The 14,037-nt window shown below is 45.0% G+C and overlaps 1 protein-coding gene across 4 annotated transcripts in view; it reads left to right on the forward strand.

The window, feature by feature from the left end:
* Window positions 1-931: 931 nt before the first annotated feature.
* Window positions 932-14,037, forward strand: part of LOC149305370 (arf-GAP with GTPase, ANK repeat and PH domain-containing protein 1) — a 385,626-nt gene continuing 372,520 nt past the window's right edge. For all 4 annotated transcript variants that reach the window (XM_089477938.1, XM_089477941.1, XM_089477940.1 and 1 more), the window contains exon 1: window positions 932-1,222. In XM_089477938.1, the coding sequence (XP_089334064.1) occupies window positions 1,027-1,222 (196 nt within the window). In that variant the 5' untranslated portion in view covers window positions 932-1,026. The remainder of the gene's footprint in view (window positions 1,223-14,037) is intronic.

The raw sequence follows: 14,037 nt of genomic DNA on the forward strand, positions 1-14,037 counted from the left end.
CTGCAGTACTGGCATTTAACCACTGTGCCACCCATTGCAGAAGGGCACCAAAGGGCTCTAATGGTGGCCAAAACTCCAGAAATCACTCCTGGATTTCTACAGTTACAAGCAGTGGTCCCCTAAAGTGTGCCCTTTAAGAGCTTTTGGACTTCAACTCCCAGAAGCCTCAGCCATGTTGGCTAATAGCTTGGGATTCTGGGAGATGGAGTCCAAAAAAAATCCCTTAAAAGTCCACTGACAAGGAACCTTCTGCAGTCACTGATGGTGGATTAATACAGTTACACGCAGTGCCTTTTAAAGAGATGTTGGACTACAGCTCCCAGAAGCCTCAGCCATGTTGGCTAATAGCTTGGGATTCTGGGAGATGGAGTCCAAAAAAAATCCCTTAAAAGTCCACTGACAAGGAACCTTCTGCAGTCACTGATGGTGGATTAATACAGTTACAAGCAGTGCCTTTTAAAGAGATGTTGGACTACAGCTCCCAGAAGCCTCAGCCATGCTGACCAATAGCCTTGCATTGTGGGAAATGGAGTCCAAAAACCCCCCACATCTCTTAAAGGTCCATTGAGAAAGAACCTTGAGGAAAGTGACGTCAAAAAAAACGTAAGAGGGGAGAAGAAAATGGTGGGGGAGGAGGAAGTAAAAAAAACTACCTTTCCCAGAAAGCCCCGCGAGTTGCCAGTCGAGGGGTGTTGACGTCACGGGGCGGAGTCAGAGGAGGGGCGGTGGTGATTGGCTGGCGCGGGCGAGGGTGGGCGTGTCCGCCTGCCGCGAGGGCTGTCTGGCAGGGTCTCTGCGGTTGCGCCAGGGCAGCGGTGGCAGTCGCGCGGGAGGCGGCGGCGGGGGAGGAGGCAGAGGAGGAGGGTCTCCGCCGGTTGTTCCCCTCTATGGGGGTGGGGCCGCCTTGGCGGGAGGGCCGGGGGAAGGTTGCCCGCCTGCCTGCCTCGGGGCCGGAGGTGGAAGGGTAGGCAGGGAGCGAGGGAGCGGGGTCCTCGGGGCGCCCTCCTCCTCCTCGCTGCCCCCGCCATGAACTACCAGCAACAGCAGCACCACCAGCAGCAGCAACAGCAGCAGCAGCTGGCCAACTCGGCCGCCATCCGGGCGGAGATCCAGCGCTTCGAGTCGGTCCACCCCAACATCTACTCCATCTACGAGCTCCTGGAGCGGGTGGAGGAGCCGGCGCTGCAGAACCAGATCCGGGAGCACGTCATCGCCATCGAAGGTAGGCGCCGCTGCGGCTTCCTTCCCCAAAGGGACCATGGCCAAGGTGGGCCTTCTCCTCTTCCAGGGCATGTCCTCCATTGCCACCTCTTCTGCCCAAATGCCCCCCGTCTGGGCGAACAGAGGTCCTCCTCCTTTGACAGGGCATGTCCTCCATTTCAGCCTTCTGCCCAGGAGGGATCCCAAAATGTCCTCCATTTGGAGCCATTGAGCGCTGGGTGACCAGATGTCCTCCTTTGACAGGGCATGTCCTCCATTTCAGCCTTCTGCCCAGGAGGGAGCCCAAAATGTCCTCCATTTGGAGCCATTGAGCGCTGGGTGACCAGATGTCCTCCTTTGACAGGGCATGTCCTCCATTTCAGCCTTCTGCCCAGGAGGGATCCCAAAATGTCCTCCATTTGGAGCCATTGAGCGCTGGGTGACCAGATGTCCTCCTTTGACAGGGCATGTCCTCCATTTCAGCCTTCTGCCCAGGAGGGAGCCCAAAATGTCCTCCATTTGGAGCCATTGAGCGCTAGGTGACCAGAGGTCCTCCTTTGACAGGGCATGTCCTCCATTTCAGCCTTCTGCCCAGGAGGGATCCCCAAATGTCCTCCATTTGGAGCCATTGAGCGCTGGGTGACCAGAGGTCCTCCTTTGACAGGGCATGTCCTCCATTTCAGCCTTCTGCCCAGGAGGGATCCCAAAATGTCCTCCATTTGGAGCCATTGAGCGCTAGGTGACCAGAGGTCCTCCTTTGACAGGGCATGTCCTCCATTTCAGCCTTCTGCCCAGGAGGGATCCCCAAATGTCCTCCATTTGGAGCCATTGAGCGCTGGGTGACCAGAGGTCCTCCTTTGACAGGGCATGTCCTCCATTTCAGCCTTCTGCCCAGGAGGGATCCCCAAATGTCCTCCATTTGGAGCCATTGAGCGCTGGGTGACCAGAGGTCCTCCTTTGACAGGGCATGTCCTCCATTTCAGCCTTCTGCCCAGGAGGGATCCCAAAATGTCCTCCATTTGGAGCCATTGAGCGCTGGGTGACCAGAGGTCCTCCTTTGACAGGGCATGTCCTCCATTTCAGCCTTCTGCCCAGGAGGGATCCCCAAATGTCCTCCATTTGGAGCCATTGAGCGCTGGGTGACCAGAGGTCCTCCTTTGACAGGGCATGTCCTCCATTTCAGCCTTCTGCCCAGGAGGGAGCCCAAAATGTCCTCCATTTGGAGCCATTGAGCGCTAGGTGACCAGAGGTCCTCCTTTGACAGGGCATGTCCTCCATTTCAGCCTTCTGCCCAGGAGGGATCCCAAAATGTCCTCCATTTGGAGCCATTGAGCGCTAGGTGACCAGAGGTCCTCCTTTGACAGGGCATGTCCTCCATTTCAGCCTTCTGCCCAGGAGGGATCCCCAAATGTCCTCCATTTGGAGCCATTGAGCGCTGGGTGACCAGAGGTCCTCCTTTGACAGGGCATGTCCTCCATTTCAGCCTTCTGCCCAGGAGGGATCCCCAAATGTCCTCCATTTGGAGCCATTGAGCGCTGGGTGACCAGAGGTCCTCCTTTGACAGGGCATGTCCTCCATTTCAGCCTTCTGCCCAGGAGGGATCCCCAAATGTCCTCCATTTGGAGCCATTGAGCGCTGGGTGACCAGAGGTCCTCCTTTGACAGGGCATGTCCTCCATTTCAGCCTTCTGCCCAGGAGGGATCCCCAAATGTCCTCCATTTGGAGCCATTGAGCGCTGGGTGACCAGAGGTCCTCCTTTGACAGGGCATGTCCTCCATTTCAGCCTTCTGCCCAGGAGGGAGCCCAAAATGTCCTCCATTTGGAGCCATTGAGCGCTAGGTGACCAGAGGTCCTCCTTTGACAGGGCATGTCCTCCATTTCAGCCTTCTGCCCAGGAGGGATCCCAAAATGTCCTCCATTTGGAGCCATTGAGCGCTAGGTGACCAGAGGTCCTCCTTTGACAGGGCATGTCCTCCATTTCAGCCTTCTGCCCAGGAGGGATCCCCAAATGTCCTCCATTTGGAGCCATTGAGCGCTGGGTGACCAGAGGTCCTCCTTTGACAGGGCATGTCCTCCATTTCAGCCTTCTGCCCAGGAGGGATCCCAAAATGTCCTCCATTTGGAGCCATTGAGCGCTAGGTGACCAGATGTCCTCCTTTGACAGGGCATGTCCTCCATTTCAGCCTTCTGCCCAGGAGGGATCCCCAAATGTCCTCCATTTGGAGCCATTGAGCGCTGGGTGACCAGAGGTCCTCCTCATTTTCTAGGACATGTCCTCCATTTCATCCTTCTGCCCAGAAGGATCCCAGAATGACATCCATTTGGACCATGACCAAGGTCCTCTTCCTATTCCAGGACCTGTTTTCCATTTCCACCTTCACTCCAGGAGGAATTCTCAGACATCCTCCATTTAGGGCAACACTAAGGAGCACTGGGTGACCAGAGGTCCTCCTCCTTTTCTAGGACATGTCCTCCATTTCAGCCTTCTGCCCAGGAGGGATCCCAACATATCCTCCATTTGGACCCAGACCAAGGGTCAACAGAGGTCCTCCTTTGCCAGGACCTGCTCTCCATTCCAAGACTGGCATGGCAAGAAAGAGACTCTTCCATTTCTCTTTAATGTAATGATTATCCAGAGACCAGACGAATCTGGGGAATGTAATGTGAATGAATAAACATGAAGCTTGGAAACCAAAAGGCCTGGAGGAATTTCAAGTTGTCCTCCATTTGGATCAGGACTAAGAAGCATGAATTTCTATGAGTAGTTTTAGCTTTGATTTGGGGATGTCCTCCATTTTTCTTGACCGCCCTCCTTTTTTGGTGCCTGATCCTCCTTGGCGGTGAGGGCCTCTGGTCATCCTGGCTTCCAGTCCTTCTGACCCTCCCCTGGTGGGTCTGCCTCCTTCCTCTTCTCCCTTCCTCCCAGCGTCTCCTTTGGGCACCAAAGTATTGTGTGAACCTATTGTGGTGTATTGGAACTTGTTTCTGGCTCAAGATCCATAGAATCATAGAATACTAGAGTTGGAAGAGTCTGCAAGAGACCATCCAGTCCAACCCTCTTCCACACAATTAAAGCATTCCTTGTGACAGATGGCCATCCATCAAGTTGACCAGAGGTCCTCCTCCTTTTCCAGGATGTGTCCTTCATTTCAGCCTTCTGTCCAGGAGAAATTCCAAAATGTCCTGCATTTGGAGCAGGACTAAGAAGCATGGATTTATGTTTATATGAGCGGTTTTGGCTTTTGTTTAGTAACGTCCCACATTTTTCTTTAATGTCCTGCATCTTGCAGTGTCTTGTCCTCCTTTGCAGTGAGGATCTCTGGTCGCCCTGCCACCCAGCCTCTGCTTAAAGACCTCCGAAGAAGGAGACTCCAAGGGAGTATGTTCCACTGTCAAACAGCTCTTACTGTCAAGAAGCTACTTCTAACGTTGAGGTGGAATCTCTTTTCCTCCAGTTTGCATCCATTGCCTGGTGTCTTATTCTCTGGAGCTGTAGAAAACAAGCTTGCTCCATTCTCAATATGACACACTTTCAAATGCTTAAACAAGGCTGTCACATCACCCCTTAACTTTTCTTCTCCAGGCTAAACATACCCAGCTCCCCAAGTCTCCCTAAGATTGATGGAGTCTCTCTGCTAGTCTCCCACTTACTGTCCTCTTGGTCCTTGTTTTTGTGTCTTTGCAACAGAAACTGCTTAATAAGACCTGGTGCTTATGTACTACATAAACAGTATATAAAGTATAGGCTTGGTACATAATGGAGGAGTGCGCCAAACACCTCAGGTGTGCTTCCCACAACACCTCTGTAAGGTAGGTCAGCGTTATCCTATTGTTTTAGACAGGATGATAAAGCTGACAGCAATGGGTTGCCTGAGGCCATGGGCTGAGTCCTGGATTAAGTACTCAATCTCTTAGGCACTGGGAATCCGGTGCTTCTCTGTGAGTGACTTGGAAACCAAGAAAGTAAAATGAAATACTTAGATTTTGCCCCTCATTTTTAGGTAAAGAGAGAAGATTTTGTGTGTGTGTGGTTCAGTATGCCTTGCTGTATAAGTTACCCAAAACTGGTATGGCGAGAAAGAGACTCCTTCATTTCTCTTTAATGTAATGATTTTCCAGAGACCAGTTAAATCTGGGAAAAATGTGAACAAATAAACATGAAGCATAGAAATCAAAGCAACCTTTCAGAAAGAAGTTAAGGAAGGAGTAACTCAGGCCCCATACAGACTGCCAAAATAAAGCTGCTTCGGGACACTTTGGAGGTATGCTGTTTAAATGATGCATGCATCCTAAGAGTCCGGAAGTTGCGCCAAAGCAGTGCAATCCAGTCCTGATTGTGGCTTTGGCGTGGCTTCCAGACTCTTAGGATGCATGCATCATTTAAACAGTATACCTCCAAAGTGTCCCGAAGCAGCTTTATTTTGGCCTGTCTGTAAGGGGCCTCAGTCTTAAAGTGTTGTGGCTTTTTAGAAACGAATCTATCTTTAGGAAGTGCAGTTTGCAAGTGCTGTTTTGATGCATGTCGGGTGGATGTGCTGCAGCCTCTTGAAGAAAGGCAGGTTTCTGGTTAGTAAGTCTCTAGAGAATCAGTGCTCTGCAAAACCTATAGGATGGATCTGGTTCTGATCTGGTTACAGAAAGATAAAAAAAGAAATTTGGGCCTGTTACAGACAGCCAAAATAAAGCTGCTTTGAGTCACAGTGGAGGTATGGTGTTTCAATGATGTATGTGTCCTAAGAGTCCAGAAGCCACACCAAAGCCACACTCTGGTCCTTAGGGATGGAGTGTGGCTTTGGTGCAAATTCTGGACTCTAAGGACGCATGCATCATTGAAACACCATACCTCCACTGTGACTCGAAGCAGCTTTATTTTGGCTGTCTGTAACAGGCCTTGGTATCTCTTATACCTCATCATACAGGGAACATCCAATTTTATGATTTCATAGGATGGATATACTAGAGCTTCCTGTGGATGTTTTTGATTGTTTGTACTGGAAAGAAAGGTGAAACTGACACTCCCGTGTCTTTTTTGGAGAAACAGCTGAAAGACCCCATCCCACTTTCTGTTCTTGTCATCCTGAGTAAGGGCCAGGGGGTATGCTGCTTGAAGCGCTGCCACTGTATCAGTGCTGGAGAAGCTTAATCTTACTGTTGGCTTTTAGCCTGTATTAAATGGAGTAGGTGATGGGTACTCTCTGTCTCTCAAACAAATAGCTTTAACAGACCCAACAAGAATCTTGTACATGGCTATTTGATAATAAATCCCATTAATTTCAGTGGAGCATGGTCCCAAACAAATGGGTGTAGGATTTGTTTTTCTTACACCAAATATTTTTAGATTCGTTAAACTTCTGTTTTGCTTAAGTACTACAGTTCCAGCAGTATCGCTGTTCAGGATCGAATTAGATTTTGCATGGTATTAGTCCTAATTTGAATGGCTGGACTGAACACTTCAGATTGGACTGTAGTGTTGTAAATTTTAATACATTTTAGTTCAGTTCTCTTAATTTAGGTTTGCTTTCCCCCCCTTCTCTTCTTTGCTTTGAGGATTATCAGGCTAAGGGTACAGTTCCTTACCCAAGAGTTGGCTAATGCAGCTCTTCAGATGCAGCTCCCATCAGCCCTAGTCAACATAGTCAGGGGTAAGAATGCTAGAGGTTGCTTCCAGCAGCCTCCATCTGGAGATCTGCATTTTGTCAACCCTTGAATTCGTTTAGGGACAAAACAGACCTCCGCAAAGGGGCGGCTTCATGGTGCCCCTGACAAAGAAGAATTGGGGCTGTGGCAACTACATGCTGCAGCCCCACTCTGGCCAGAATCTGGCCCAGATAGGAACAGCAAAGAGCTGCTCGTATTTGGGGCAGATTGAAGCCTCCCTGTTGCAGCTTCAGACGGCTTCCAGCCTGCTGGGGGCATGGCACATGTAAACACCACGTCCCCAAACTGGCTTAAAGCTAGCTGAAGTTGCTGGTCTGTTCCAGCCGCTAGTTAGCAGTAATCGACTTGAAAGATTATCCCATCAAAAACATGTTCAGCTACAAGATTTTTTAGTTTTCACATGGCTTGAGAAGATTTCATTTATTCTGGAAATCCAAGTGCCATTCTTTGATGTCCCTCCCTTTTTTGCATCAAATAAATTTTTTCAGAAAATATTCTTTAAGTGGAAAACAGCATTGAAAATGCACAATAATTCTTGCAGTTTTGCCCAGTGGGGAACAAACTTTTGAAATTCTCTGTTCTTGAGTGCAAGCACAAAATAAGTAATAATTACATCCCTTCTGCTTACATTGACTGAGTTGACTTTACTTTCCAGACTTAAATGAAGAGACCCCTGAGGCTCAACTAGCAGTTATGGTTACTCATATCTTCAGATTAGAGTTCTTTCTCAAAACTTTAAGGAATGCCGCAGCGTTTCACTTAACAAAAGTCTATTTTCTTCTCCTCTTCCCTTTGACATACTCCAGTAGAATTCTATGCCTCTCCCTCACTGTGCCTATAGATAGGCATTAATATGGTCAGAGTTTGTGAAACTTTGACTTTGATATTTGTGATGTGAGAATGTACGGTTGCATTTCTTCATCTTCTTCATTGCTTAGTCACTTTGGTTGCTGCTCCTGACTTCTCTACGAAGGAGCTATTTTCTTGTTCTTGTGAGGCAAAAGATTGAAAGACATCATATTAATCACTGTTAGAGTTAAGGATATTGTACTCGGGTTGTGTTTTTCACCTTTGGAAATCACGAAATTGATAATATAAAAGATATACTGAACGTTGATATGTGTGTGTTGTCATGCTAGCAAGGGCGATATTGTGATGACCCAAGCTTTCAGGAATACCTAGAAAAACCTGAAAATAATATATCTGAAGTTAAGCATGCCAGTACTATGCTTCATGTTCAATAATATTAGTATACTTCTGCATGTGTGTATGTTGGTCAATTTCCTCTGTGTTAAATACCTAATATTGATATTGGCATAAGATGTGTAGTATGAATTTTTTTAAGAAAAAACAGTATCTCCCTTTTCAACCCACCTGTGGATGGTTGTGTACATGCACACACAGTTATGTTCTGTCTTCCTTTTTTCTGAACTTAACGGTTTACGTCTTTCTTTCTTTTTGGCCTGTTTGTACAGATTTTGCTTCTGTTACCTCTTGCTTCTATTACCTGTTACAGTGTAGACCCTCTGAATCTCAAGTAATGAAAATTCTCCTGAACACTGGTATTTTTATGCAGGATGCTGCCATATTGAGTTTGTGTTACATTTTCTGTAACAGGTGAGGTCTTGTTTTAGAAGAGTTCTCTGCTGGTTAACAATAGTAGTAATTATGTGAAAAAGATTATTTTTGTTTCCAATAAGTTTGAAGTTTGATCTGGAAGCAAGCAGAATCATCTTGCATTTAAGGTAATTTGCATCATCCTACATGTGATTTGCACTCTTGTGTGAACTTACCTGAGAGTATTCCTGAGATCAGTGGAGCTTCCCTCCACTCCTCAGTAGAATAAATAAAGCTTATTTCTCAGTAGAACGTATCACACTGAAGTGTATGAACATCTAGTGAAAATGCTTAGTCTTGCAGAGTTAGTCCTGTTTGTTTCATTACTTAAACCAAGGGCCCTTCCACACTACACATTCATAGCATTGTGGTTCCACTTCAGTTTCCATGGCTGCCTCATATAGAATCTTGTTTTTTGTTGCTTGGAAAGAGTGTCTTCCAAGGCTTCAGCCAATCTGGAGCAGAAACCTTGGAGTGTTGTTGTTGTTCAGGCCTCTATGGGGTGGAGTTTCAGGAGTGAGGAAGGAATAAACCACTCCTTCACCGCTCTTCCATGTTATCCCATGGCTATGTTAAATGGTTGTTAGCTCTAATCCCAAGTGTTTTATAGTTATACAGTAGGGTGAGGAACATAGATTTCTGAAGAATAGGACGGGGAAGACATTTTTTTGAAATACCCTGAATAGTGTGGTGATTGAGGACTTTAAATTCATGGCACATAGTCCTCCCACCTTCTGTTATGAGCTACTGTGGGCTTCACCAGAACAAGTTGGCATGATCCGTTTTGCTTCTGACAGTTTAATCCTTTGTATCTCGGCTGGTTGTGACCTGGATTTAACTGAGATACTTGAACAGTCTGTCTGACTTATGGTTCAGGCCCCTTCCACCTTTCTCTTGCCTTATTGCCATCAGCAGGCACCTCTCAAAACACTTGTTTTCTGTTTTCCTTTCTCAATTTGCAAGGTTAATCTCATAATTCTGCTTGACTCGATTTTCTCTTGGGTTTTGTTTTTTTTTGTATTGATGTTACATGCTGTTTCAAAAACAAAAAACACTACAGCAGCTGAAAGATCTCTGAGTTGGAGCCAGCCTTGTGTTTTCCAAAACAGAAACCCACCATTGCCTCTCTGGAGGAACAACATGGTGTAGTGGTTTGAACATTGGACTGGGACACTGGGAGACTAGAGTTTGAAGGAGTGGTTAAATCCCAGTACTGCAGCCACAGGCACAGAGATTAAATGCCAGTACTGCAGCCACAATGTTGTGAGTTTGATCCTGAGGGGGCTCTAAGGTTTACTCAGCCTTCCATCCTTTCATAGGTCAGTAAAATGAGTACCCAGCTTGTTGGTGACAATTGGCTTACACATTGTAAACCACTTAGAGATTGCTTAGTTCAGTATGAAGTGGTATAGAAATGTAAATGCTGAATGCTCTTTGAATCCAAGATCGACCATGGAAACCCACTGGGTGACCATGAGTGGGTCGCGCTCTCTCTACCTCAGACAATGACTCTGAAAAAACTTTGCCAAGAAAACCCTATGATAGGTTCTCGTTAGGGTTGCCGTAAGTCAGAAATGATTTGGAAGGCACCGAACAACAACAATTGCCTCTCTGGCCCAGTGTGCGATGCTCAGGGTAATCCAATTAACTGCATGTCTTCTGGTAAATCATTCAGTCTGCCGTCTCCATCCTGCGGCTGGACTCCTAATTGCACACCTGATCGTCATAACATCTCGCTGCATTTTTGATTTTTCTATTTTTCTATTTCTTGCTTCATCCATTATTATTATTATTATTATTATTATTATTTTGGGTGCATTACCTTGCCAAATAAAGAGTTCTGGAGAATTTGGACGCTTACATGCTTTTGTGGCATTTCATTTCCTCCTAAGAAAGGTATGCTTGTAGATTTTCCTTTACATAAGTCTGTCTTCTGATTTGCACACTGTAATACATTTGCATACCTAGCAAGTAGCTACTTTGTTCAGTGACAAAAAAAAATAGTGTTTTTTTAGTATGGAAACAACTGAGGTGCAGGGAAAAAAATCAGAACATTTTAGCAGGGAAATATTTATTTGCACTTTAGGAAAGGACATCGGCTTTGGTAGGAAGGTTGGGTTTCCAGGACTTGCTGTTGGATTTTCACTCTGTATCACATAATGAGTAAACTTGGTAACCCAACTTAGTACGCCCATGGATCTTTATTAACCTGCCTGTCCACGTATGGTAGTTACTTCTGGCAATGCATAGAGGCGGCTTGCTAGAAATAAGAAAGAGCCAGGGACGTAGCCAAGGGGGGGGGGTTCTTGGGGTCCGGACCCCCCCTTCCATTAGAAAAATGAATGGTGCGTGCTGCTGCGCCACCGCACTCAAGCCCCATTATAATGGTGGCACTTAGTCTGGATCCCCCCTTCCTAAAATCCTAGCTACGTCCCTGAAAGAGTAGTGCATGTGTATGCATGCTTGTGTGCACATGTGTGTTACATACATGTTGTTCAGACAGCAGAGAAAACAATGATGTGATTAGCTGAAATCTGGCTTGTTCTGATGTGCAAAACTGCCTCTGCTAATAAGGCATGGCTTGTTAACCAGCCACAAATCACAATCTGAACCTGTGGTTTGTTGTTCGCAGTAAGTTCAGTCTTGTTTAAACCATCCATGGCTGGTTCCTATCAGGTTTCTCCACCTTTCTGTTCAAAATAAGAATTGACAAAAGAGGTAGGAGGGGGAAAACAGAAATAGAGAATAAAGGCCATGGTATATTTAGTTGTTTACTGTACACTTTGTGACTTAAGAAACAAATGGTTAATACAAACCATGCCTTATCATGATGCGCAGATACATAATGTATTGTTGTGATAGATATATTCAACCACAGCTCTTCAATAGCCTACTGTGCAGCCAGTGGGGTTAGTAGCATCTCCTTTGATTAAGGGACTTCCTTTGGAAACTGTTTAAAAATTTCAGTGGGTTCCAAATGCTCTACCCGGATGGCTGTCCAGAGGCTGGTTACAGGGAACATATACCTCTCCTGTTGAAAAAAGCTTCGTTGGCTATTGGTCCATTCTGGGCCGAATTCAAAATCTTTGAGAGCCCTACACAGCTTGGATCCAGACTATCTGAAAGGTTGTATCTTCTGTTATGAGTCTTCCTGAGTTTTAAGGTTTGTGGGGGAAGAGTTCAGTCCCATCACCATCACAAGCATATTTGGCAAGGGCACAGGAGAAAGCCTTTTCAGTGGCTGTTTCCAGGCTGAGGATCTCTCTGCTATGGGAAGTATAGTTGCCCTCCTCTCTCATCTCTTTGTACAGCAGGCAAAGACCTTTTTAATTTGGCAGGGCTTTGCTTCTTAAGATATATGATAAAAGAGTGTTTTCATCATGGTGTGCTTTTATCCTTTTAGTTATGTTCTAAATGTCCTTTAAATGGTTTTAACCACGTGCTTTTCAATAAAATTGTTTCATGGATTTTAAACTTTTGTATAATAACATTTTAATTGAACTCTTGTTTTAAATTCCTGCAAGCCATCTTGGCTCCCATGTTGGGAAAAAGATGGGATAGAAATTAAATAAATACAAATTTTGTCACAAGCTGGCATTGGAAATACAGCTGAAGTTGTATTCCCTGTTTTTTGGATACCACTAGGCTAGTGCATTTTTACTTAGTATAGTTAAGATTCCATTGCTGCCTATCTTCTACTTACTGAACAAGAACCACTTGTTCCCTTGCTGCCTATCTTCTACTTATTGAATGAGAACCACTGTGAAATATTTACTGAAAAGAGTGTGTTCATGTTGTGCTTATGAGTTGAATTTTTCAAGAATATCAGAGAGTACTTGGAGATTTTATACACCTTGTCAGATAGGACTCCAGAGGTCGAGGTTCGGCTTTGATACTTTTCCTAGCTTAACTTGAGCCACTATTGCTTTCTCAGCCTAATGTACATTACAAGTTTATTATAAAGATAAATGGGGACGAGAAAGATCATGTACCTTGCCCTGAATTTGTTGCAATAAATATGGTAAGCATGTATGCAACTTCATACTGTTCTCTTTTGGGGCAGCAAGTGTGCATACTTTGAGAAGTATGTTGTGTTTTTGATCTGAAGTTGTGGGAACTCATTAAGAGATACTGAAGATGCTCCTTCAGTAGGCAACTGTATCATCATAAACAATGGGAGGAATCCTGCTTATGTTTTCTCTGATTATTATTATGCAAGGCACAGTAATTATTAATCCCTCCTTTCATATGGCAGACCAAAAGATTTGTGAGGTGTGCTAAGTGCAACTGGTATTCTGTTTTCCCAATTTGCAGCTCACTCTTTCTTTTCCTGGCACCAAAAGTAAGGCCTCTTTGGATGGTATTAAAACCAGGGGAACACTGTAACGGGAGAACACTCTTTCAGGTTAACCTAGTACCACATTGTGTAGGGTTGGTAGATTATATCTATCATCTGGAAGTGTTTTAGAAAGTGGCAGCCATTGATGCTGTTGCAGTGTGGTAGTTGCATGCTTGTCAGTAGTCTGACTGCAGTATTCTGAAACAGCTGCACGTTGAAAGATTGTGAGTATACATCTAAGTACATAACCCTGGTGTGTTTTTGAAGGCAGTTCTAAACTACCAGCATGTGTGTATCATTCCTTTCTTATAGTTTTATCATGGGATTGTTATATACTTCTGTGGCTTATTTTAATGTTTTTATGTAAGCTTTTTGGGGTCGGTTCTGCTCTCATAGGTGCCATGTAAATTTTAGAATGAATGAATAAGTTAATATTGGTTGGGCAGCTTGAACACAACCATTGTTTACTGATAGGCTGTGTTGGGTTTGAGCATTAGATTAAGTTTCTGGGAGATGTGGCTCAGCTCAAATTCTTGCTCAGCAATAGAAGCCCTCTGGATGACCTTGTGCATGTCACACTCTCTCAGCCTCAGAGGAAGACAAAGGCAACCCCTCCCTCTGAGCAAATCTTGCCAAGAAAACCCTGTGAAAGTTTCATCTTAGAGTCACCATAAATCAGAACTGACTGAAGACAAATGGTAGCAACACCAGATTGTCATATTTAGATAAAAGTATATTTAGATAAAAATATAAAAGATAAAAGTATGACAACTTGATGTTAATCTAGTATTCCCAATGAATCAAGTATACTCAATGTGCCTTGCCAGGCCTTTTTTGGGTGATTTTGTAGTACTGATGAGTATGTGGGTGGAGATGAATATAATGCAGCCAAGGAGAAGATTTCTGTTTTTGACTTTTGAATATGTTGATGCATACACAGTTTATGCACTGAAGCATTTAGGTGTGCTGTGAATATTGGTGAAATTTAAATTTGACACCTTTGACTTGGATTCTTCTGAATTACAATTTTTTACATTCAGTGTCCTGCCAACTTGAGATTAGTTTTGTATATAATACTTGCATGTGAAGTATTGAAAAGCATTCAGTTTCTTTACATGTCTATTTCTATCCAGCTGTTGGGAGCTGATCTTAAAGATACTGGATTTAGTCATAACTGAACTTCTGCAGGTGTTGCAGTTTATATCACAAGGTCTCCTACAGTC

The sequence above is a fragment of the Sceloporus occidentalis genome, unplaced genomic scaffold (assembly GCF_023333645.1).
Source record: "Sceloporus occidentalis isolate IW3139 unplaced genomic scaffold, rSceOcc1.0.p SCAF_12, whole genome shotgun sequence".
NCBI lineage: Eukaryota > Metazoa > Chordata > Lepidosauria > Squamata > Phrynosomatidae > Sceloporus > Sceloporus occidentalis.